This window comes from Heterocephalus glaber, unplaced genomic scaffold (genome assembly GCF_053883595.1).
Source record: "Heterocephalus glaber isolate CG9 unplaced genomic scaffold, H.glaber_assembly_v1.0 deba00001463, whole genome shotgun sequence".
NCBI lineage: Eukaryota > Metazoa > Chordata > Mammalia > Rodentia > Bathyergidae > Heterocephalus > Heterocephalus glaber.
Window position 1 is genome coordinate 4,758,951 of NW_028258310.1, and position 27,779 is coordinate 4,786,729.

The window sequence follows — 27,779 nt, forward strand, 5'->3', positions numbered from 1 at the left end:
CTCACGGAAGAATCTGTTTGTCATCCTATCTCTTTTTGGAATCGGTAACCACAGCACATCAACTAGAATATATTTGAAACATAAAGTAGAAGCTTTTCTTTTTTTCCCCCCAAACAATACATTTCTGTTATATAAGAACTGTTTAACTTTTGACCAGCTAACTACGAAATGTTTAATTATGGTGCAGGACTCAAAATGCATGCAAGAAAATAGTTAAGAACCAAGGTATTCTACCTTCTTGGCCTTTTCCCTGTTTATTTCCTGTTCCCTTTCCCTTTTCTACATTCTCCCATCAGCTTCCTCCATTTCCTTTCCCCCTTTCCATTAAGATCCCTCTCCAAACAATTATAAACTGACTATAATTACAAAAGATTCAAGTAACTGAAAAAAATTGTTTCTTTTACAGGTTTATTTCTCTGGTTTCCCAAATGTAAGCTATTATCTGACTATTAGATGATTTCTAATTTTAAAAATTCCCACATCTTTGCATGTACATGTACTTGCAACTTCCAAATTCACAGCTGGCTTTTAAAACTAACTTTAGAAACTATCAGAAATCATGAAAGTCAATAAATTCTTTTTGCTGTGAAAATATGTATAGTAAATTCTTATGTAGCAGTGGCATAGAAACATTGCATGCTCTGAAATTTTGCGAGGTTCTGCTCAACTGTCAGGTTTCCTCACCTGGGAAAGGGCTACTTCCCCAGAATCAGAGTCAGGAATCCAGATGATTGGCTTCACTGCTATGAAAGAAATAGTCCAGGTAGAGACCCTACACCTAACTCTTTAGGCTTAATTCTCACAAAGAGTCCAGTTATCTTGAATCTCCAATAAGGTCAACTTGGAAATAAGACACAATAGCTGAATCATTAGCAAGCCAAGCCGACCTCTGACATAATAATCTCCCATCCTGGTTGCCATCCATCAAGCAGGTATTTAAGACAAAAATACAGGTTTTCTCTAGAAAGCTAAAAAAAAGTATTTCCTCAAGAAAATAAAAAGATTAATTTGATAGCAGAAAGCAAAAATAGTCTCTAATTCCATGCTGATCAGGCCTTCCCTGAACCATCCTCGGTATGTGTGAGATCAACAATTTTGTGCATGCACAGAAGGGAACATCTGAGAACATGAGGTGCTATTCATATCTACACCAGTTGTTAAAGGACCAGGGATATGAATCTGCAGAAGTAAACTTCAGAGGTCAGCTGGAGAAAGTAGGGCAGGAGGGTCAACTCAGATATTTAAAGGTCTGTCATGTGGTAGAGCAAAACTATACAGGCTGAAGGGCTAAATCTAGACCAAACTAACAGGCAGAGGCAATGGTCCAATCCTATAAAGAAGAACACTGAACAACCAGAATTGCCCCCTAGGCTGCCTTAAAGCAGGAATGAGTTCCCTGTGGCTGGAGGTGTTCAAGTCTTTAATGGATTTATGCAACATTCTGTATTCCTTAATCAGATGTTTTCCTGGAGTCTATATACAGGTGAATAAAATCATCTTGGTTCCATTTCCCATCCAATTTAGAGTATGATGGAATGATTTTAGATCTACAGAGGAGACTTGAATATACTTATAATAGGGTCTATGAAGTGTTCCGTAATCCCAAGAAACTATAATTTCATGAAATAAAAGACATGGGCTTTTCTACACTTGGAGTAGCCCACACATGTTTTTGCTTTTGTTTTTGTTTTTCCTTACCAAGAGTGAGCCAGCCAAATTAACCCTGAACTATGAAACAGCCTAAGGCTAGCTCACTTAGAGAATATTTAGGACAGTATTATTACTGGACAGAGTACAAGAAAGTTCTCAAAGCAAGAATGTTTCCAGTTTAACTGATTCCATCACAGAAAAATAATTTTTGAGATGCATTACTAAGAGACATAAAGGGATTGATTGAGCAAAAATTTTAAAATTCACACTCAAAGAAATAGTTTGAGTCCTGGAGAGAGAGGCCCATTATTTCCTGGAATCAGGAACATTTATGCTTCTCATGAGTGGTGGAAAACACAGGAAAAGGTAGCCCAGTCCTCACAAGGGTACTGACCCATTTAACAGGTGTGAACTCAAGTTTTTTGTTTTCTTTTGTTTTGTTTTGTTTTCCCTAAGATGGGTAGTTTAAGCGTTCTTTGAAGTCTCTCAACCCATTTCTTTTTCTTAGTAAGTTTCCTGCTCTTTACTCTTTTTTTAACTAAGCCAGTTCATGAGTTTACAGTATTCTTAAGGAATTTTGAGTGTCATGGATCTGGAAGAAAAGGAGCCAAATTAATGAAGGGAATGTCAATATGAATATCCTGAGGTAAATTAATTCCCAAAAGTTGTAGTCTTCTTAAAAGTACAATTTTTAGTTATGATTTTCCTTGTCTCCTTTCTACCTATATTTATGTCTTCTATCCTACCTCACTATTAGGATCAAGTCATTAAAATTATAACTAGGACAAAGTACAATAATGAACATGACAAAACCATTTTCAAAAAGTGAACTAGATAAAATGAATTACTCTTTTGTCTTTGGCCATAGATTTTATGTTATATACATTTTATGATTAGAAGATAGTTTTCCTTCAAAAAAGTTGAATGACAATATTTTATAATTAGAAAATAAAGCTAAATAAGAACCATACTAAAAAGTATTTTAACATATGGTTAACCTTTAGTCTCAGAATTTAGTATTTAATGCAGAAAACTGGTTAAGTACAATCTATTCTTGCCTATTAATTATAATCAGTGAAGTTCATTTTCTAATCGGCACATTTCAAGATAGGATCACTTTACCTTAATCTGAATTTAATAACCATGATCTCAAACTGAACTCACAAGATGATTTGGAAACCATGCCCTCTTGGAGTTGACAGGCCTCTGAGAATTTGCCTGGCTTGATAGGAAGCTGGGGAGGGAAGCATGGGAAATTCCACAGGCAGGTGACACTGAGCCTCTCAGCAGGGCTCTGGGCAATACAGTTCACAAGCATGCCTTCATGTGCTTGCGAGCACAAACATTCATTTGTTTCTTCTTTTTTTAAGCTTTTTTTAATTACTAGGACTAATAAAATCTATTAGCAAACCAAGTACAATAGAAAATCAGTGCATGCTTTATGTTAATCCTCTAATAAATCATAAAGAAATAATGAATTCCTAAATGGAACCAGGGGGGTATACAACTGCCCCTATAGTTTGAGATTTCTAAAAACAATGAACAACCTAAGGGGAAAATACAAGTCTGAAAATCCACAGTCAGGATCCTCAAAAGGAGTGGATTAAGATCTGGGAGGCTTGAATTCTGATATTTAGTAGAATTAAGTGGGGATATTTGAAAACATGTGAAAAATTTGGAAAGACATTAACTGGCAAAACTAAATCCACTGGCCTTATTTGGTATGAGGAATTGTCAAGGATTAATCTGGGTGCTGAGGGAAGGTGGGGAAGAAGAGCCCTTTAAAAAGAGATGTGCGATGCCATCTCCATGTTGATGGGAGACCAACACAAACCCATGTAACCATAAATCAAGACAGAAGTACTATGCAGCATAGTAACCAACACTAATGGCTAGAACTCATAAGACACTTTCTGTGTGCTACAGCCCATTCTAAACGCTTTCCATGGTTTAACTCAATTGTCACAACCACTAATACTTTTTCCCATTTTACACTGAAGAAACAAAGTGAAACTCAGAGAGATTTAGTAACTTATCCAAGATCACACAACTCATAAGTGATAGATTGGGGATTTAAATCCAGATTGACCACCTCTAGAATTCACAGGTTTTACTTCTGACTATGATACAGGAGCAGGATGATGTAGGGAGGTAGAAAAAAAAATAGAGGAAGCTTGTAGGAGAATTTGGTCATTGACTTGCATGTTGTCCAGATGGACACAACATAACTTTCCTCTGAAGCAGTCATAACATAGTCAAGGACCATCATAGGGATGGGAAACAGCAAAATCCTGGGTCCTTGTAGGGAAGGGAAAAGAGGATGTTACTAGAACCGGTGCAGTGAGTCCTAGTCTCCTGCGAGCCACGGCAGCACAAGGCAAATTAATTCATTATACAGGAAAGGTAGAAAAAATGAGACTTGGATAAGAAGCTGAGCTTTGGGCCTGATCAGTGCTGCTCTGGGTGGCAAAGATGAAAGCCCCCAGCTTAACACACCTTTTATTCAGTACATCAGGAGAAACAAATGTAACAAATGACTCACAGAGAGTTCAGTACATCGGGGATAAACAAAGTGTGACAATCCAAGAACAATGACGAACTGAGTAGATGAAGATTTTGTTTCTCCCAGGATGTCTTCATCTGGTGTAATCTTGTCCTGGAGCATCACAGCATCACCAGATCCTTGAGGTCTCAGTTGTAACCAGGGGCCAAAATAGAATTATGTCTCAAAATGCCATAGCTGGCCTGTAGGCAGGAGAACTAGGCCTAATCAAATGATTTTTCCCTAAAATTATGTAGCATTGCTCCCGACAGGTCCTTACCTACTGCTCATTAAAAGCACGATTTGTGTTTGCTTCTGAGATAGAGACTTAAAAGCCATTTGTGCTGTGAACCATGACTCTACACTTGGGTTTACAGATGCCCAATAGGTAGCTAAAAACAAAACAAAAATTGACCATTTTGTATCCTTTGTTACTTTAAAACAGAATCAAATCTCTTCTTAGCTTTGTATATGGGCATGTTAATCATTTACGTAGCATCTAAAAATTGCCAAATGAGATTGATTAGCCCCAAATTTACATAGTTTCATTCCCTTCAAGACTGAGGACACTATGACGGAGGATTTGCTATGACATTCAAGTATTCTTGAAGTCTTTAGCCATTGTCCTGAGTCTGTGATTACTTGGATTCCAAGAAAGGAAGTTGCCCAAAGACATAATTCATTCCTGAAAATGAGACCACCCCTCAGCCAGGTCACATACCAAGTCTCAGATAAGGATCAACCAGTCCCCAACCCACCAGTGAATCCAATCGTTGATAGCTACCTTCCCACCTTTTCAGGCGGGCCAGTCTGAATCCCTGTATCAGACTGTGTCCTCTCCCGCTATACAAGTGGGCGTTCTCTCCTATCTTCTAACTTTTCATTTAATGCTTTTTTCTGTAAATTTGTGCCTTAGTTTTAATTCCATTTCTACTAAAGCAAAATTCGAGCTATACAGCAAGACCTGGACCCTGTTCTCTTATATCCAAATAAGTGGGATTGATGAGATTATCTCAAAAATCCCTGAAGATCTTTTAATCACTTTGGAATTTACTTCTTATGACATCACTAGAGGGAATAGCAGATTGTGGAAAAGAGGATACTTTGAAAAGCAACACAACTGGCTCCCCCGCCGCCATTCCATGCTCCTAGGGCAGAGAAGGTGAGCCAGTCCCAGCACCCGGAAGGAAGCTCCCCCACTGCCATCCCAAGCTCCTAGGGCAGAGAAGGTGAGCTGTGTGGGAGCCAGAAGCACCCCCGCCCCCAAGGAAATGAGAAGACACATAAACAAGCCTCAAAAACAGACTTCTGGATCACCTACAGCAACCCCAAAGGGAAACAAGATGGAACAATCTGATACTCAACCACCTGAACTCTCTGAACTGGTAAACAAAAGAGGATCTGGGAAAAATGAAATCAGAAGTAATTACTCAGATAACAGCAAAGATTGTGCTAATAGTGCAAGACATAATTAATAAATCTAGAGAGTACACAAATAAAAAATAGAAGATCTGAGGAACATGATGGAATCCCAACATAGGAAACAAATGGAATCCATAAAACAGATGCAAACAGATTTCCAGGAGATTAAAAACTCCATCAAAAGTCTGCACAGCAAAATGAACCAATGTGAGGATAGAATTTCAGATATAGAAGATAAGGTTGCAATTAATGACCAGGAAAAGAAAAATTGCTTCAAAATTGTAAGGGAACATGAGAAATCAATCCAGCAGCTGCTAGATGATGCAAAGAAGAACAACATAAGACTCATTGGAGTCAATGAAGAAAGAAGAGAGAGTGCAGATGACATACAAAAAAACTGTTCACAGAAGTGATGGCAGAAAACTTCCCAAGCAGGGGAAAAGAACTTGACACACAGATAAGTGAGGCATATAGGACTCCAGCTAGCCTTGATAAAAAAATCTACACATAGGCATATAATAGTTAGGATTCCAGAAATCCAACAGAAGAACAAAATTCTACAAGCAGTGAGAGAAAAGAAACAAATCACATACAATGGAAAGCCCATCAGAATCACAGCAGACTTCTCAAAGCAAATCCTCAAGGCAAGAAGAGCTTGGAGTGATGTATTTTAAGCCCTAAAGGAAAACAGCCTCCAACCCAGACCGATGTACCCTGCAAAACTATCTTTCAAAATTGATGGAGAAATAAGATACTTTCATGATAAAGAGCACCTCGGAAACTTCATGAATACCAAACCAGCACTCCAAAAAATTTTAGACAATATCCTAGGAAAAGACAATGAGGATCACAACCCCAGGAAACCCAGCAGAATGAATCCATTGGGCGTGACAAATTAAACGCAAAGGGGGAGAATCCAACAAAAGGAAAAAGTCATGCCAAGGCTTTTAAAACTTTGAACTTCATCTCCCTAATAAGTGTATAATTCAATCTTGTTCTTGTACTGATTAGTATTTTTCTGATTCTAGAGTTGCACACCACTCCTTGTGCTATACTGGCTATTTATCATCTTCTTGTGTCTACTTTTTAATTGGGCTGTCTATTAATGAGCTGTAAGAGTTCTTTATATATTCTGGTCATAGGCTATATGCATTCTAAATATGGTCTGTTTAAAGACTACTTTTCATTTAATGATGTCATTTAAAGTTCTAAATTTTGATGGAATCTCATTTATCAATTTTTTTCTTTAATATATCATGTCTTTTGTATCCTAGGTAGTTCTTGCTACCCTAAATTCATAAACACTTTCCCTTATAATTTCTTCTTAAAGTTTTATACTTTTAGGCTTTCTTATTTAGGTTCATAGATCCCTTCAAGTTATTTTCATGTATGGGAATAAAGGGCTGAGGTTAATTTTTTATATACGGATACCAGGTGTTCTAGTGCCATTTGCTGAAAACACTATCTCTTCCTCAGCTCTTGAATTGAGTTTATATTCTATAAAATGTTAATGTTAAATAATCTTTCAAAACTCAGTGGACTATATATGTGTGGTTCTATTTCTAGATTCTCTGTTTTATTCCAATGATCTCTAAGTCTTTCCTTATACCAACACTGCCTTGATTACTGTAGCTTTAGAAGAAGTCTTAAAATTAGGTACTAAACGTCTTCCAACACTGTTTTGTTTTGTTTTTTAACTTTTCTAGGTCCTTTGTACTCCTACATAAGTTTTAAATTTCAATACCCAATTCTTCATTTATAGTAAGTGTACATAGACCTGAATTTTGATATATACCTTGTGTTTTCTAATACTGCTAAATTCAAATACAAGTTCTAGGGGCTCCTAGAGATTTCTTAGTATTTTCTCTGTAGATGATCATTTCATCTACATATAAAGATTTTGCTTCTACCTTGCCAATCCTATCCTAATTGTGTCATTTTATTGCCAGACTATTTTGGTTTTGGCCTGTGTTTCAAAGTTTAATAGACAGATGAAGAGTAGGCATATCTGCCCTCATTCCCCACCTTAGGGAGAAAGCATGGTGTCTTCTCCATTCATATAGGGCACTTTCGAATGGAAGTATGGAGTACATGTCTTTAATCTGTTGAGAAGTTTCTGTTCTACTTCTAGTCTCCTGATAGCGTTTACCATGAACAGCTGTGAAATTTAGTCCAATACGTTTTCTCCAACTAGTGACAGGATCATATGGCTTTCTCCTTTCCTCTGTTAAAATGATGACTTTTGGGGGTGGATCTTCCAATGCTGAACCAACACTGCCATCCCTATAACAAAACCACTTTCTACATCCTGCCAAATCTGACTTCTAATAGTTTGTTTTGTTAAACAAATTTCTATCTATGTTCATACTTTTTTCTTCTATTATCTTTATCCAGTTTTAGAATTAGCACAATGTTGAGTTCCTAAAATGAGGAGAGAAGTGTTCCTTTTTTTTTTCTGCTTTAAATATTTGATATAATTCATGCGTTAAAATGTATACGAGCCTGTTGTTGTCATATAGGTAGGTTTTCAAGCTAGGAATATACTGTCTTTAATAGGTGCTATTCAAATTTTATATTTTCTCCAGAGTTAGTTTCATTAATTTGTCTTCCAAGGTACTTCTTAGAAGTTGTCATGGCCGCGGATTTAGCTCAGTGGTTCCGCTGCCTGCCTCGCAAGCGCAAGTGCCCGAGTTCAATCCCCAGTACCAAAAAGAAAAAAAAAAAAGAACTTGTCAAAGTTATTTCAAAACAGGTTTTTGAAATATGCTTTCTATATCCTTTTAAATTCTGTAAAATCTGTGGTAATGTCTCCTAGGTCTTGATATTTTAATTTTAATAATGTGTAATTGATATTGTGTAATAGGAAGCAAAGCTCTAGGGGGGCTGGGAGGGGGGAGGGGAAAGGGGAAAAAATGGAAACGGGATCTTTGCAAGTGGGGAGCGGTGGAGGGGGTGGGAGAGGGCAGGGGAAGGGGAAAAAAATAAGAACCAAGATACTCATGTAATGGTACAAGATCCCAATGATGTATGTAAATGCATTTTATACCTAAAATATACCAATAAACTTAACGGTGGGAAAAAAAAAAAAAGAAAAGCAACACAACTGAATTGCTGACTGTGTAATACAAGACAAGTTGTTTACCTCTTCTGAACTTTGGTTTCTTTATAGCTGCAATGATATAATCCTCATAAAGTCATTGTGAGAATTAAATAATCTATACTAAACTCAGTGTACTTGATTAATTTTACTCTCCCCACCCTTTCTTTCTTCTCCTTTTCCTTCTCCTTGTTTGTTTTGTTTTGTTTTTTGCTATGCTAGGGATCAAACCCAGGACTTCATTTTAAACATGCTAGGCAAGCACTATACCACTGTGCCATACCACTATTTCCTTTTTCTTTAACTGCATATCATCTTTTGAACTCACCTAAGTCTACTGAACCAAGATCATTTTATGGTTGGCTACACATTATTAAAATACCCTGTGGAGGCAGACAGAAAGTAAAATATAGGATCTTTGAAGTAATGAAATTCATCTTATTAATCTGAAAGCTTCTAATTTGCTATGCAGGGCTGGGGATTTAGCTCAGTGGTTTCATCACCTGCTGCACAAGCGCAAGGACCTGAGTTCGATCCCCAGTACCAAAAAAAAAAAAAAAATTTGCTCTGCAGCTATTTTATGTTAAAGTGTTACTTGCATCTCCAGGTTCTTTTGACTACACAGTTGAACTAACTACTTAAACAGCTACATGATAAACTATGAACAAAGAAATGAAGATATATACAATTAATAAATTATGACTGATAAGGCCTAGAAAGTTTTCACCAGATCATAGGTTATAGAAAACAACAACAAAAATGCAGATAAGAGTTTAACATCTTGCATTATATTGCTACATACCGAAATAAATACGCAAATGAGAATAGCCAGAAAAAGTTATATAAAAGCTCTTTTGTTAAAATTTAAAATTTTATTATCAAACATTAAGTAAAGCAGAGATGATGAGACACTTATTCATAGAAAAGAACAGAGATAAAGATCATATTGGTACCAGGAGAATAAAAAGATAAAAACTTTGTGTCTATATGTATGTTGTTTTGTTTCTTCTTTTTGTTCCTTTACTATCTCAGAATGTACACACACACACACACACACACACACACACACGCACACACACACCAGCTCTGGCTAAAGTTTTTTTTTTCCTTGAATTCTTTTATTGGTACATTTTAGGTATATAATACATTTACATTTGTCATTAGGTACTTGTACCTGTACATGATGCATCTTGGTTCTTATTTTTTCCCCATTTCCTGTCCTTCCTTCACCTCCTCCACCCTTCCCTATTTACAAAGACTTTGTTTCCATTTTTTTCCTTTTCTCATAATGGCTAAAGATATTTAAGGCTTTTCTTTCTTTTTGCTTGTTACAATTGAGATTTAATTTTTATATATTAAAATGAACAAATCTTAAGTGTGTGCTCAATGAATTTTATATATGCATGTACCCAAGTAATTAATCAACATACATATCAACACGTAGAACCTCTTCAGCATCTCTGAAAGTCCCCATCCCCTTTTCAGTCTGCAAGGTAACCACCATCCCCTTCCAAATGAAGCAGACGGCAAAAGGAGAAAATGATAAAAAGTAAAGTAAAAGAATTTTGAACCTCATTTTGCTGTGCTTTCCAGAATATGTCATAGTTTTTTCATTAAAGAGCTTTCTTGTTAGACATTTAGTAACCATTAGATAACCAAGCTGTAAGGAATTATTTCACTGAGTTATTAAACTGAAACCATAGCTCAAGCTCAGGAGACTCAGTCTTCGCATTCTTACTGTAAAGCCTGGCTGCCTTCAAGGCTTCACAGCAGAGGGCTTGGTAGAGTAAAACTGTTCACTTCAGGGCTGTGGAGAAGCAGAGTACAGGGGAAAACCAGATAAGAATGGGCCCTAGACCAGGTATAGTCCCCAAGGAACAGACCCCCACGACCCACTTACTGCTAGTAGGCCCCACCTCCTAGGAGCCCATTCTGCTAGGCACGCATCAATGGATTAACCATTAGTGAGGTCAGTGCCTCACAATCCCATCACCTTTCTAGGAGTCTTTTCATCCATCAAGTTGATAATTACGACTGATTGGCACACTATTACAAATTTGTACAACATTTTCTTAAAATCTGAGGCCAAAGGCTTCTCCTATAATACAAAGTATTTCCAGTGTCTGATTCTTCTCTGTTAGGTGGCTTAGTGGAGAATCTCTTCTATATTTGTTAATATGGAATAAATATTAATTTTTAATTTTTCTCATTACTATTAAAAATTAAATTTAAAGTCTGATTTAATTAGCCTATGATTTTAAGATACATTCTGTTTTCACCTGGGGCATTTTTAAAAATAAAAACTAATGCAAAGTAGAGAGCGCTTTAGGAGAAGGGAAAATGCAAAGTACAAAGCCCTATAGGAGAACATTTCCTCAGGTGAATATATTTCAATAACTACTCTCACATGAACATTTTTAAAATTTTTTCAATTAGTTCATACAACATTTCTATGTAAAAAATTTTCCCCTTTTATTTCTATACTTCCTCTATGTAGAAGCAGAAGGAAGAAATATTGCTGTAAGTAGGAGGTCTAGTGTCCTTTTCTGAGGACCAGCACTTCTGCAACTTTCAACCTGTATTCTATTAATAGATTTACATTCCAGCACAAAGAACAGAGCTTAGACAAGAGCCCTGTTCTCCTTACTTCCAGCCTAGTGCCTTTTCTAAAAGTTTATGGATGTCAGAGGTAGGGTGACTTATGTGTGACCCAAAACAACACAAAAGATCAAATGTCCATCCCTGTCTGTTTATCATCATTTGACACCATGATGTTATTTATCACCAAATGTGTGGTTGTAAAATGAAAGCATGGTAGTTTTTGATTAAGGTTCTACACATGTATTTTGGTATCTGCTTATTGAATATTTGCTTATTGAAATGTCTCTCCTACAGGGCAACAAACTCACTAATAGCAAGCATGGTGTTTGTTTTTATATCTCCATCATGCAGAATATGGCCTGGCAAACAAAAGGCATCCCCAAAAAATGAAGGGAGGGAGGGACAGAGGGAGGGAAAGCAGATATAATGAAGGGTCTATTCATAATATTCAACCAGTAAGTAATCTGGGGGCTACTTGAAAGAAAGAGAAAACTTTCTTATTTGCCTGAGAAGTCTTCTGTTGTGCCTTTATCTCTTAATCCTTCTTGGCTTACTTTTGGGAACCAATTTTTTTTAATGAATAGTGCTACATAGAAAAAAATAGATGGTGAGAAAATGCTAATAAGAATTGTTCAAAAATGAAATAAAATATTAAAAAGAAGACAGAATAAGCAATAAAAAGTATGCAATATAAGTGATAGAAAAAATATATACCATGCAGAAACTGTTTTAACTACTTAACTGCTTGAGAATTGCAATGTACAAAGTACATTGTCAAAGCATTTTACAGGGAGAAAAGCAGAATGCCAAATCATGGCAGGAGGAAAGAGAAGGGCTAGTCCTCAGACTGATGGTATGATCCTTACTTCCCAAAACAAGGAAGGAAAGAGGTTGTGTGAACGTTTCTCTAAGAAAACAATGAAAGATTCCATAACTCTGAGCTGTTGCCTGTGGATTATAAACAGTGACTCTTGGACATGCCCCAGAGCTAGGCCATCTGGGAGTCATGGGACGATCTGTTTGGGGCACTTGCACTCAACTAGCTGACAAGTGACAAGTAGCATGAGCCAGAAGTTTTCCTTTTTCAGTTATGATGGGGAATACTCTATTATATTTCTTTTTCATTCATTCCTACCCTCCCCCATAAAGTAGAAGGGGAAAGACCAGTATTATCATATCAGAATCTCTCAGGCCAGTTAAGGATTCCTCAGGAGCACAGTTGAGAATTAGTGATTAGAAACAACCAGCCAAAGATTCATTCACTCAACAAATATTTACTGAGCATCTAACATGAAGCAGGCACTGTAGTGAACATGACAGCCAAGGTCCTTGCTTTTGGGAAAACTCCATTATTTTTTTTGGTACCAGGGATCGAACTTGGGTCCTTGTGCTTGTGCAGCAGGCGGCGAAACCACTGAGCTAAATCCCCAGCCTGAAAACTCCATTCTTGAAGGAGAGAGAGAACAGATATAAACAAATGGACAGAAAAGCTGTTATCTGTATGAGACAACAGACTTCTATGAGCCTCCTCCTCTCTCCTTATACTACAGGCACAGGGGAGGGCAGGGGCCTTCCTGCTGTTCCTAGAATATGCCAAGCCCAGTACTGGCTCGAGGTCTTCATCTAGCTCCTCCCTCTGGCTGGCAGCTTTGTACCCAGTCCTCGAAGGGCCTCCTCCTGCTCCTCATTCAAGGCTGAGCTGAGATGTCACCTTTCAAAGAGAATTCCCTGACAATCCTATATAAAATAGATGCCCTCTGTTTTCCATTTTATTTTCTTTGTCATTGAAACTTGCTATTTATGTACAGTAGTCCCTGGATATTCTCCAGGGACTGTTTCCAAGACCCTTCCCCCATACCAAAATCCAAGGATGCCCAGGTCCTTTATATAAAATGGGCTGGTGTTTGCATAGAACCCACACACATGCTCTTGTATACTTCAAATTAACACGAGATTACTGCAATACCTAATACTATGTAAATACTGTGTAAGTAGTTATTATACTGTACTGTTTAAGGAATAATGACAAGAAAAATAGCTGTACATGTTCAGTATGGATACAACCATCACAGGTCCAACTACACATTTGGTGTGCAATTGATTGAATCTGAGGATGTAGAACCTGTGGGTAAGGAGAGCTGATTGTACTTTACAAATTTTTGGTTTCTGTCATAATGTAGGAAAAATAACAAGATGGATTTTACCTGCTTTACTCACTCCCCTATCTCATGAATTTGTAACAGTGCTGTTAGGAGTGTCCATGTATCCACCCACATGCCCAATGACAAAGTCTATAATCAGAGGGCCCAATCTATTGTTTGTATGGTGGCAGCTGGTCTTCAAAGATGGCCTGCAGTGAACCACACCCCCTGGTATTTACATCTCCTATAGTTCTCTCAGCTTGAATCTTGGCTCGGTTGCCTTTGAGCAATAAAATGCAGTATAGGTGAAACTACATGCTACTACTAGTGCTATCTCATAGAAACTCATAGATTCCACCTTGGCAATGTGAGATGTAAGGTCTGAAGAAAGCCTCCCAACAAATAAAAATATCCAGTGGGATAAGGACCACCATACTGTAAGGAAGCCAAAGTTACTCCTGTGCAGTGCCACACAGAGAGACACAGACTCAGTTCTTCCAAGCATCTCAGCTGAAGCCCCAGACTGAGAAGTGAAAATGTCACCTTGCATATCTAGCTCAGGTGAGTTTTCAAATGATGCCAACCAATCCTGAGCCCTATCTGCCTGCCACTGCTTAAGAGACAGCAAGTGACAGTCAGCTGAGTCCAGTCAGTTCATAGAACCATGAAAAATAATAATTATTACAACCAAGTTTTAGGTTAATTATGAAGAGCAGAAAGCTGCAAAATACAGCTCCCCACACACTACTCAAGATTCAAACATTTCTTTCCCCACAAACATATTCACACTGGAAGACCCCTTATTGGGCCTTTCCTCCAACATACTCTTCTACAAAGCATTTGTCTCTGCCATTAACATAATGTGCTTCGCATTCCTCACTCCTACAGGCCCACAAACATTCCACTAAAAGTCAGCAAAGCTGTGTCTTCATCCTCTTGGGACTGCTATAATTCTGACAAAGTCACTAAACTCAGGAAGCTCAAGTTCTCCTCTGAAACACAAGGGGGATCTGATTATTGTTTGTTTAGAGTGTGGTAGTCAACACTTTCCCTTTCCCCGTAAGAAATTAAGATAGCACAAATATATGAAAAAATCAAAGTGGAAGAGTCCTCACAAAAGCAGGAAAGACCACACTTCAGGGGAGGAGAAAGGCGGCACTGCAATCAGAAGACCCAAGTCTAAGAGCTGGGTCCCCCTCAGTGGGCTCCATAACCCATGTCCAAACCACTGTACTGGATGATCGATCTCAGAGGCCTTCCCCTTCCCAAGTTGTAATATTTAACACTGACCATATAGAAAATAGATACATATTTTATAACTTTGGGGTAGATTTTGATGTAGCATCATTTATTTTAGAGTGCTGAACTGGAAGGGTCTTTTTATTGCTTCTGGTTTTTCACTGACTCAGATTTACGCTGGTGTTTCCCAATTGTCTTCTAACCCCTCCAGTGAACGCTTACCATCTTGCCTGTTCCTCTCAACACAGTGCTAAGCTTTAAGAGAAGTAGAGTATTTCAAATTTCCAAATATGTTCTATCACTTGATTTGAGGAATACTGTTTAAAATCATTGTCGATTTTTTTAACAGTCTTATTTTCAAAAGTCTCCATATTAGGTGATTCCATCTATCGATTCCCATTCCAATATTTAATGGTTTTATTCATTAGGTCCTTCGTATTTGACATAAATCATTCATTAATGGTACCCCTTCAAGTAAAGTTTCTCAACTTTTAATCTTACAGCTTTTTTCTTTAAAGCCCTAGAATTAAGCTTTTCAGTGACATTTTATAGGTCTCTTCTGAACTCTTTTTTTTCCCATTTTCTCCTTTGGATAATTGACCTTAATTAATAACAGGAATCATCTGATAAGTGTTCCTGGAATTCTTTGATTATGAAATATCATGCACTGTTAAATTATTACAGAACTTCCTGGCTTCATCTTGATAAATTCATTAATGCCTTCAAAAATATGTCATCAGACATTAACATGAAATTACAAGCATACATTTTTGCATACTTATATTGAGTAATAAATACCTACCCTGCCTTGTGTTATAAATTAGGCAACTATTTGGCTATGCATTACAACCAAGTCTCCACTCAAATTTCCAAACTCACTTGAACTCTGTCCCTGAGACTGTGGACAGATGCACAGTGTATCTGACCAGTATTTTTGAAAAATGCCAACATTTGATCAATATTCTAAGCTGCTTGAATAGAAGTTCTCACCTTCATAAAAATAATGGGATAAATGTCTTCTACCAAAGCTGTTTCAATAACTGGAAAAGTACAAACTAGAATTCTCCTTTGATATTAGGAATAAGAATTCAGATTCCCAGAGGCTTGGAGGAAGAAAGTAATGTGTCTCTTTTTGGTACAAACTCAAAGAGCCTCCTAAAATATGTTTTAGACATAATCTGTCTCTATTTTGTTACACCAAATTGAAATTTCCCCTTTATTTGATTGCTGCTGCCTTTCAAATATAGTACTCTATTTTATTGTATAATAGCCCCAAGAGTAAATAAATTAGGCAGCTGTTTGACAATGTCTTTTAAATTAAAGCAAATACCACGAATGTAGTTTATTTGCTTCTTTTGCTGTTTTTCCCACCACGGAAACCTCTCCCCATCTCCATAATTTCCCCTTGCTCTTCCTCACTTAAGACCACAGAGGAAATCCTCATCCCATACACTAACAAATGAATTCTGTGGCATCTGTGCACTCCTTAATTGAGGTGTAAGCCTCTGTACAATGGGGCTACTCCAAATACTTGACCTTAATCATGCGCCTAGAGGCCTGGCCAAGGTTTTTCAAAAAGTTAAACATAGCATACCATGTGATCCAGGAAGTCTCTAAATTATGTATCCAAAAGAAATGAAAACAGGGCCCAGAACAGATATGTGTACACCAAAGCCCATAGCAGCATCATTCACAACAGAAGACAGGTGAATAACCCAAATGTTCATCAAGAAATGAATGAATAAATAAAATGTGGTATACACCATATACACAGCATGAAATATTATTCAGCCAAACAGCAGATGGAACTTTGATATATGCTACAACATAGATGAACATTGAAAATATTATGCTGAGTAATAACCAGACACAGAAGGAATTAGTGTATGATTCCACATAAGTGGAACAAGGCATGTAGAATAGACAAATTTATTGAGACAGAAAGTAGAATAGAAATGACTAGGGGCCTGGGAGGAGTAGGATGTCATTGCTTTATGGGCTTACTATTTAATGGTAGTTTATATTAGGGATAAAAAATTGGAGTGGTGATGATTATACAATATTCCAAATGTATTCAATGCCACTGAATTGTATGCTTACCAATGGTTAACTATTATGTATATTTTAACACAATAGAAAAATTACTTTGCCAATAATGGTGTAATCCCAGCACTCAGAAGGCTAAGGCAAAAGGATTATGAGTTTGAAGACAGTCTGGGCTACACAGCAATTTCAAGCCTGGCCTGGCAGCAAGACACTGTCACACACAAACACAAACACACACATATGCATGCACATGCACACAAACACAACTTTGAAGGAAAAAAGTCAGGTCTGAGCTTAGTGGTACTTGAAAGGCACCTGAGCTTTGAGGATATATAACTACCCAAAGTTTGGGAGATTGAGAACCTCTTCTGTATTCCAATATTCCAAGAGCTCTTCTGTCCCCAGTGTGTGTGTGCGTGCGCTGGGGGTGGTAGAGAAGGTATGTGGAAGTGAAGGTGTCAGAAGTGTGCCCTGGAAGACATAGCTGTGGATACCAAAGAGGCAGCCTCCAAGCCCTCTAGTTACACAAAGCTTTCCCCACCCAACTCAGCTCCCTGAGAAAGAAGAAAAAAAAGGTGGGCTAGGCCAACTCCTATGGAATTGATGTAAACCTTTTTCTTTCAATTTGGGAGCATTAGAATACAAAAAGATGCTTCTATTCTCCCAGCCTAACAACATAAGCTAGTGGTGGAAAGTCTGTAACACAAATTTGGTAGGACTTGAAACTCCAAAATATTGGAGGTTATTTGGAAGGGGAAATGTTTTATACACACACACGCGCACACACACACACACACTCACACACACGCACCGTATCACATCATATATATTGTAATATTACTAAATCGAAAATTAATTTTTAAAATGAAGAACTTGCAGCACCAGAACAGTTAACTATTTCATTCCATGCATGCAACTTTCCACTATTGGCACTTGTAACTGTTTTAAAGTTAGGGTTCCCACAAGGCTTTATATTAGTTATTCCTATTCTCAACTACTCTACAGTAAACTCATAGTAAACACAAATGTTATTTGCTGTAATAAGTCATTGCTTAGAACTGTGCTTGGAATATATGGCTTTCAAAAATTTGTTGAATGAGTGGATCCTTCAAATGCAAATCTCAGACCGAACTAGGAAGTCAAAACCTCTCCAAAAGGAAGGGAAAGGGGCATTCACCGTCTGAGCGTGCCCGGTAAGTACTGGTGCATAAGAGATTTTTGGCAACAGCTTCACTTGCTCCCCAACCCGCCCCTCAGCCTTAGAAGCAGCCGAGCTCTAAGGCAACTACTGAGGGGTCTATTGTTTAGGCGCAGAGGCCGTCCCCGATGAGGCAACATCCTGTTTGAATAATTTAGGCCGGGCGCGGGTCGGGTTGGCGCGCTGCGGCTGTGCGAGAGGCTCTGCCGCCGCCTCAGGCCCCGGAGCTCCTCGGACCCCGGCGACGGTGAGAGGAGCCCGCCCGCGCCCCCGCAGGCAGATGTCCCTGCTGGGCCAGTTTCCTCTCCCGCAGAGACCGGTCGGACAGGTTCCCCTCTTCCGCGGCGGTGGGTCGGGGTTGGAGGCCGTCCCTCCCGCCCGGGACCTCCCCGTCCCGCCTCCGCGCGCGGCTCCGACGTGTCCCGGTGCCGTGTGCGTGTCCTGGTTCCGTGTCCCGCGTCCGTCCCGTGTCCCGGTCCCGCCCGCCGGGCTGGCTGCGCCAAGGAGCCGGGCCGGGGTCTGAAGGCGGCGTCCGGAGGCGGCCCCGATGACCGAGCTGCAGCAAGATGTGGACGATGCCAAGTCCGCGAAGGCGCCAGGGAAAAGGGAGAGCAGAGCCGGCGCGGCCCAGTAAGTGCTCTCCGCAGGCTCGGCCGGACCGCTTCGGCCCAGTTCAGGTCCCTGCCCTGCCGTGGGCCGACCCCGGGCCTGCGCGCGGCGGGACCCCTGCGGCTCAGTCTGGGCCGTGACCTCTCGGCCCGAAGGCGCTATGGCTGTTCTCACTCCCGAGCGGGTCGGGGACTGCAGAGCCCAGCCGGTCCTGACACCGCGCCGACGCACTCCGGTGACCCACGGTGAGGTCCGGAGCCCCGACCGTCTCTGGTTAGGAGACGTCACGCAGTCTTCACCCTCACAGGGATGCTTGTTTTGTTTGATCCAGAGCTTGTGGGTGTTTTCCCGGTCCTTTATTTTCAGTTTCCCCGCGGGTGAGGAAAAGTAGAGGAAAATTTGGAATTGATCGAAAGAGGGAATGTCTTTATGGTCGAAGAACACCGCCCCCTGCGGCCTTTGGTTGACTTTTTAACACAAACTGATTACTTTAGAAAGAGGAGATAAAGCGGTGGGATTGGAGGGGCACAATCAATGCACAGGAGAAGGAAATACTTTGCTTTTGGGGTTGTGGCTATCTTAAAACACTTATGTGTGTAATACAATTTGCACATTATTAGACCTACAAACTCTTGGTTTTAAAAAAACCAAATATTTTTATCACAAAAATTAACTTTCTGGCATGAAACTTCTTTTTCTTCTCCTATAGTATGGTATTTTGAGTTTTTAAATACAGATATGTGATTATTTGATTATTGTTATTCCAATACACGATTCTTTTAAAAAAGAAAGGATCATTAATATATCACTGCAACATTAAGTGATAGTAAGATAAATATCTAAAGAAAATATTTAAGCCCAATTTTATTATATGGTGTCAAGTAGTCGCGGTACCTAAAATGTTATATTGGTGCTAGTATGAAAAGATGCTAAATTCTTTTTGTAGCAAAGACTCAATCTCCGTGGTTCATCATTTTGTCAGTTTTTAAAAACCATAGCCTTGTTCCACATAAGGACTATGTATGAAAGCAGACTCCGGGTGTGTATCAGTTCCAGTTTGTGCTGAAGTTTTGGAAGAAGAGCTTTATTAGCTGCTTTGATTTATGGTTTCAAGACTGACCATATCTGGGTCTCTGCCTTCCTTAGCTGCTCTTTCCTTTGCCCTCCCAGAAATGCCAATTTAAGCTGACATTTTTTACTCGTTAGGACAGAGAAAAAATTGCTGTAAGTAAAGCCTCTCAAAACGTTTCAGTTTTCTCATCCAACTTTATAATAATAATTCAAATCTAAGAAAAAATGAACTAACGAATAGCATCCATTTCCTATGCTAAACAAGAGCTCTACCACTGCAGAGCTGCGTCCTCAGCCATTGTAATCTTATTTCTCTGAAAAAGAGGCAATGTGGGTAATGTTTCACCGCATCATAGACGTTGAAAATGAGGAGCATGTAAGGCTAGAACCCAAATCTTAGAATTCCTAGTCCAGGACCCTCCCAAGGGAGTCTTGGCTTCACTTACACAAAACATAATGATTCAAATCTACCTAATATTTACTAAGCTTTGAAATCTTCATGTTTCATTTTCTGGATACTCAATGAAGGAGATAGTTGTGATTGACTGAAAAATCTACTGTAGCACTTAGACAAGTCTTATTAATTTAAAACTCAGATGCTGGGAAATAGATTTGTGGAAAATAAACCTAACCACTTTAAAGCTAAAGGCCCCACACACAGCACTTTAGTTGGAAAGTCCAGTTTCATCTTAGTTCAACAGAGACTTCAATACCTACTTGTTCAATAACGGTGAGCAACACAAGGGTAAATGATTTGGGATGTGCCCATTTGGAGCTCCAAGAGCAGGGTGGGGATAAGGAGGCACAAACATATAGTGCTGTACTTCCAGGGACATTGGTGACCACTGATTGCCACATTAAACAAAGACAAGATACTGTAAAAAGTTTGGCCTATAAAATCTTTTCACAGTTAAGATATTTACCTATTTGTTAGTGTTTGGTAAACTCCTAAGGTTTTTTGAGATTCTTTTTGTTTTTTCCCTACCAACTAGTATTTTCTAAGTCTACTAAATCACTTCTGATTCAGTCTAAGATCTCAGACCGAGTTCTGTGTTCTGGTATCATAGTAAGAGTAATTTTTTTATAATAAGAGTAATTTTAAGAGATGATATTATCACAGCGATAGAGTAGTATGATAATTCCATATTTAAATCATTCAGGTTGCCAAATTTTTATGCTTAGAAACTCAGCCTAACTTCTGTTTTGAACATCATCCCTTGGATTAATTATCACTACACTCACCAGGTGTCCCACCATACATTTCTTCTAAGTGTATTAGAATGGATTATTCCTCCCACCTCTAACTGTGTCCCCTGGGTCTTCTCCTAGGTAACAGTGGCTGGCATTTATTGAGGATGATTGCCATGTGACAGGGAATGTGCTCATCATTGCCTGCCTGTGCACAAAATGAGATAGGCACTGTCCTTATCTCCATTTCCAAGATAAAAACATTGAAGTTCTGAGAATTGAAGCAGCTAAGCAGACTCATATGATTAATAAGAAAGCAGCTCAAACTCAGATCTTCTAAAGCCACCTTCAACCACTGCGTGATAATTTATCCCTGTCCTCTGCTCCAGAATCTGGTGGCTCCCATGGCCTTCTCTAAAACAAGCCTCCTCAGCCAAGATCTTAAGGTCCTTAATGATCTGGACATACACGTTGATTCTAACACTCTTAAGCATGTACACTTTTTTGTCATTGTTGTTAGGCTTTGGGGCTTGAACTCAGTGCCTCATGCATGCTAATCGAGCACTGTAATGCTGAGATAGATCTGCAGCCCTTTTTAAAAATTTATTTTAAGACAGAATCTAGGTAAGTTACCCTGGCTAGACTCAAACTTGCGCTTCTGCTGCCTCAGCCTCTCAATTATAGGGCTTATAGGTGGACACCACCGTGCCTGGCTACGTGTACATATTTTACAGCCAAACAGTCATAGTAGCAACACTATACTTAAAGAAGTAATATGCAGCACTACCAATGGAAAATGCTGTACATATATACTACTAGGCCTTAAGAAGGAAATCCTAATGTGACAGAAGTCCCCAAGCTGTGAACCCTGGACTGGTAACAGGGCACAGGCACCTGAGCAGGGCCTGTCAGGAAAGCGGGGTTGGGGCTCACAACTGGAGGTGAGTGGCTGGCTGGGGAGACTTCATCTGCATTTGTAGCCTCTCCTTACTGCCAGAGCTTGACCTCCTGTCAGATCAGAGGCAGCATTAGATTCTCATAGGAGAAATAACGCTGCTGTGAACTGCGCCTGTGAGGGCTCTAGGTTGTGCTCTCCTTATGAGAATCCAATCCCCAAACCATCCCACCATCATCATTTCCCCCCTCCCCACCCTACCCAGGCTCGGGAAAAATTGTTTTCCATACCAGTCCCTAATGCCAAACAGGTTGGGGGACCACTCAGGACACCATGCTAAGTAAAATAAGCCAGGCACAGAAAGACAAGTACCACATGATTTCATGTATATGTGGAATCTAAACAAGTTGATCTCGCAGAAACAGAGTAGAATGATGGAGAAGGAAGAAATTGGGAATTGTTGAAAGGTACGTTTCAGATAGATGGGAGGAATAAGTTTGAGATTTCTGGCAAAGCAGTATAAATATACTTATAGTCAGTAATAATGCATATTTCAAAACAAGAGTAATTTCCAAATGTCTCATCATAAATGATAGGTAAGCAAGGTACTTAATGTTAATTAACTTCATTTATCCATTCAGTGTTGTATACATATATCAAAACATCCACCATGCCCTGTAAATGTGTATAATTATGATTATTCTTATAAAATGAAACATAAATACTTCTTACAAAACTCACAGCAAAAGAGGTAAGTTGCAGCCCAGATAAGCAGTGTGCCAAGGGGAGGGCCGTGTGAGCCGTCTATCTTCCTTCTCGCCTCTATTCTTCTTCTCTAGCAGTTCCCTCTTTCCTTTCTCTCATACCTCTAGAAATCAATTCAGCTTTTCCTTCTTTTAAAGCCTCCCTTTATTGTTGGGCACAAACATCTCTTCTTTGTCAGTGCTTGAGTTGTACCTATGTCCTCAGTCCTGTGGAATTTAGCTGCTGCTATTGTGATAATTTAACAATTCATGTTTGTGGAAGCTTTAGTGTGTAGAAAGTACTGTTATGAGTTGTTAACATACATCAGTATATATGCTAACGACTAGATTTTATTGGGCTTCTGTCCCCTAAATAGTTGGTAAACTCTGGTCACATTTTTTTCTTACCAAAGTTCTCAACGGGCCCAATAGTCACTTTCAATAACCTTCTGTCGGTAAGCTAGAGGCTGAGGCCCCAACCCCTTAACATAGATATATAGTATGCTCATAGCTGATAGATCAGATAGATTCAGCTTGACAGGTCGGGGTGGGGGATGGAATTTGCCATTTCTTAGTCAAATTTTCTGTCAGCTATTTTTAGGTACATTCACTTACCCAAGAGCTATGACTTATGCATTCATCTTTGTGCTAGAAAGTAAAGCTGCAAATTCTCCCTCACTGAATTGCATATTGATTAAAAAATACAGTGCGGACCACGGATTTAGCTCAGTGGTGCAGCCTCCTGCCTCGCAAGCTCAAGGTCCTGAGTTCGACCCCTGGTACCAAAAAAAACCAAAACACAAAAAACAATTAATTCCTTTTCTGACCAAGAATAAGTAATTTAGATGTATATTTCTGTTTCAGATCCTAATTTGCTCCACTTTTATTACCTCTTTCACTCAGAATTTTATGTACTATTACATAGACAGTTCTAGCATAACCTGTTTTTGACATACATTTTACAAAACAGACTTTTATTTCTTAAAATTTCATATAGATCTGATTTAGTAAGGGCCAGGTAGCCTTTAATGGATTTCAATAAATACCTGAAACTAATGCTGATATATTTCTCAGCAAAAGTTACCGTGATTCATATTCCAAATAATGAATTACAGTGCATGTAATGTACATTTCTAATGCAATTTGAATTTTTAACATTTAAACTTTAATAATTTGGGGCATAAGAATTCTAGAAATTTATTCAAATGTAAGAAGAAGGAAAGGGTGGTATGCATAACATACTACCTTAAAAGGAAGCTCTGGTGTTATCAATAAATGGTAGCTCTCTGGTATTGTCAGTAATCGCTTTAGGTATACAGCTTTGCTTTAAATAGTGAACTCAAATAAAAATAAGTTGCCTGCAGTGAAAGAAGGTATTACACTGTCTTTGTGAAGGACATGTTAGGAGTAATTGACAATCATGATAATGAGTTAGGAATTGGAAGCAAGAAAAGCAAATTAATAATAAGTATAACTTGATTTCTCTAGCGTTTGCTTAACACTGAACTTTGAAAGTTCCCATGTAGCAAAAGAATCTGTTATATATTATCTTTCCATCCTCACACAGTGTGTGTGCGTGTGTGCGTGTGTGTGTATTTTAATTTTCAAATCATCAAATCTGACAGACCCAGTTTTTTCTAGTATAAACTTTGAGATAGGAAGAGAAAATTATATACAGCATATAAGAAAATATAACAATTACATTAAAGTACAATGATCAGTGGCAGTGTTTGAAAAGAGAGAAAAATAAATAGTGTGTTCTATTTTGGAAAGTTTTTGTTTTGCAGTACTGAAAATTGAACCCAGGTGCATTCTACCACTGAGCTACAGCCTCAGCCCTTCTTATATTTTATTTTGCTGGATTTCCCAGACTGGCTTCAAATTTAAATCCTCCTGCCTCATCCTCCCAAGTAGCTGGGATTTGGGGTACATGCCACCACATTTGGCTGCTTTGAAAGTTTTTTTTTAAAGAAATATAATCAACCAAATAAGCTCCATGGCTGAATTAATTGCTGAAAATTGCTGAGTTATCAAGTCAGTTCATGAAGTTGTTAATCTAAGCAGGCTCTAGGAATCTAGGATGTGAATTCTGGGGTTTCTGTCTGCTAGAGTTCTGACCCTGACAAATTACTGAGCATATCTAAGACTCAGTTTCATCATCTATTGTACATGGGCTCAATTTGAAGTTTAAATGGGAAATGTAAGAAATGCATTTCGCTTAATGCCTCACATATTGTCAGCTTTCCATAAACTGCAGCTGTGTTAGCTTTGTTAAGAGTCCGGGACATGCTATGCAGAGTAGGTGAGAGGATAACATAAAATGTAATCAAACAAAATTGTCAAAATTCAGAAGGCTTAGCCTGGAACAAGGTATGGTGGTAAACACCTGTATTCCCGCACTCTGGGAGGCCGAGGCAGGAGAACTGCAAGTTCAAGCCCAGCATGGGCCATTTAACAACTAGAGATTTTGTTTCAAAGTCAGAATTTTTTAAGAAGGGGATTGGGAATGTAGCTCCGTACAAAGACCTTGAGTTCAAACCCCAGTACCACCAAAAAAGGGGTGGGGGGTGGCTAAGAATCTTACAAAAGTATGCAATAACCTCCTATAACATGACCTGGAGGAGTCTTCTGATAGCATCCAAACATTTCCACAAATCAAACACAGCATGTTGTTCTCTACCACATGCAAAAAGCTCTCGTGTCATAACTGTTTTATGACCTTACAGTTTATTTAAATATTACTGACTGGCTATTACCATATCTGTCATCCAATACTTTATCCATGATCCATGGATTTTATGGATTTTCATATCCTGTTTCCTGGCACTGAACTTTTCTCTGCTGACCCTCCACTTTAAACTACTTTTTTCCATTTGCTAAACTCTAACAGAACTGTGCTTCGATGATTTTCTACTTCTTTTAATGCTCAGCTTTAAGCACTTCACACATTTTCAAGTGAAAGCAAATGAAGGTCCTGGGGAGAGACTCTTCCACACCCAAATTAATGAGTCCTTCTTTCTTCTTGAAGAGAAGGAACTGTTTTTACCTCAACATAGGGTGATTATTCACCCTTAGAAGGGAAGCCAAGATAGACTGGTTTACAGGCTGTCACTGGTCACTCCACATGTGTCAGAGCTTCCTGTATTTGTTTGGGCACAGTGTTCCCAGGCGCACAAAATTTTTAACAGCTTTATTGAGGTATATTTTACATGTCATACAATTTCCCATTTCTAGTGTACAATTAAATAACTCTCAGTAAGTGTTGTGCCATCACCATAATCCCACTTTAGAGCATTTCCACCCTTCCTATGAGTTCACTCTGACACATTCATACCTAATCCTCATTCCTTCCCCAGCCTCAGCTCCAGGCAGGTGAAGATATTCTAAATTGGAAATGTGTGTAATACACCCTGCCTACGGAGTCCTTAGCTAATCAGCATGACTCACTTTGGAGTTAGTCATGACTGCATGGCTGGCTGGGGCCTGTGGCTCACTCCTGCTGTCCAGCATTCGGAGACAGTGTCATACCACATGGCATAGTCTTGGAAAAGATCAAAACTCAAAGTAGAGTGGTTTCTACTGAGTATATATTGTTTTTGCACCACCATAAAGTAGAAAAATCATAGGTTGAACGATCCTAAGTTTGGGATCATGTGTAAATGGAATCATACAGTAAGTGGAATTGTCTCTGCCTTCTCGGAGTTTGTATCACAGTTTGAAGTTCATCTATGAAGTAGCAAGTGGTGATAGTTCATTCCTTCTTATTCCTGAACAGAATGCAGTTGTATAAATATACAACATTTTATTTAATTCATCTCTTCGACATTTAGGTTGTGTTCATTTTTTGGCTATTAGAAGTAATGCTGTAAATGTTTACCTGCAATTCTTCCCCACATGCTTTTATTTCTTTTGAGTATATGCCTAGAGTGGAATTGCTGGGTCATATGATAAATCTGTGTTTAAATTTTTGAGGAACTACTAAACTTCTTTCAAAAGTAATACCAACAGGGCCAGGGATTTAGCTCAGTGGTTCCACCACCTGCCTTGCAAGCGCAAGGTCCCGAGTTCAATCCCAGGTACCAAAAACAAACAAACAAAAAGTAACAGCAACATTTTACATTCCAACCAGCAAGACATATATGTGTGTTGTAGATTCAAGAGAACAGGCTTTCAGGTAGCAAAAGAAACAAGATTATAAACACCTTAAGAGGGGCCGGGGATTTAGCTCAGTGGTTCCAGTGCCTGCCGTGCAAGTGCAAGGTCCAGAGTTCGATTCCCGGTACCAAAAAAAACAAAACAAAACATAAACACCTTAAGAGCAGATCAGTGTTGTGTACTTTATTGCATAATAAATGTCTGCTGAATTTTACATTTATACTTAAGATTTTAAAAATTCCCCAAATCACAGTGTGAAAGGTAACTCAGGCTGTGGTATTTAGGTACTTTTTTTCTACAACCTCTTATATTTTACATATAATATTTATCACTGGATTTTGAAATGACAGAATCAAACTATAAATTTACTGCCTGTGTTAACATTTTTAAACCCATACATGTATAAGATTTGAAAATTAAAAGAATATAGACCCATACAAAGTGAAAAGTAAAGGCCTTTCTCCTGTTTCCCATCTTACTATTTTCTTATCTCAAAGGTAACTACTCCCCAAGGTTTCATGTTCCTTATTATCATTTAAGGTCAAAATCAAGTGTTTTGTTGATTTACTTTTCCCTACAACACCCACTTTCCAGTTATACATTAAGTCACACACTGCTTCATGATGGGAATACATTTTGAGAATTGGGTCATTGATTTTGTCATGGTGTGGACAAAGCATGTACTCACACAGACCTAGGTGGTATAGTTTACTGCATACCTAGGCTCCTGTATGTGGATGTGTGCATGTGTGTGTCAGTGTATAGATACACACACATATAGTATAATGGCATAGCTGCTGGGTCATGATGAACAAAGCAGTAAGAGAATCAAGCACATGTGATACAGTCCAGAGACTCGGCACATATGATGCATGAGGCTGCTGCTGGTGCCGTGGTTTTACAATAAACTTTTATAAGCAAGTGTGCATTCAAAACTAACAAAGAGTATATAGTATAGTAAATGTGTGTAGCTGTTAATTTGTTATCAAGTATGATGTAGTATACATTGTTGCATGAGCTGTGTTTTATATGACTGGCAGTACAGTGAGCTTGCTTGCCTCAGCATCATGTGAGTAATGCACCGTGCTATTGCTGTACAATGACTGTGTCATCACCACGCAGCTCTAGTTTCACGGGACCACTGTCATATAAGCAGTCTGTCACTGACCAGAACATGGCTGT

General features: G+C 38.8%; 1 protein-coding gene across 6 annotated transcripts in view; it reads left to right on the forward strand.

The window, feature by feature from the left end:
- Gramd2b (GRAM domain containing 2B) overlaps positions 1-27,779 on the forward strand; it is a 111,797-nt gene that overhangs the window by 20,452 nt on the left and 63,566 nt on the right. The window contains exon 1 of one of the 6 annotated variants that reach the window (XM_087180533.1): positions 17,057-17,931. The exons of 3 other annotated variants lie outside the window; for them this stretch is intronic. In XM_087180533.1, the coding sequence (XP_087036659.1) occupies positions 17,834-17,931 (98 nt within the window). In that variant the 5' untranslated portion in view covers positions 17,057-17,833. Of the gene's footprint in view, positions 1-17,056; positions 17,932-17,978; positions 18,567-27,779 lie in introns of those variants that run through there. 2 more of the 6 variants (XM_021266255.2, XM_087180537.1) reach the window with 2 other exon arrangements.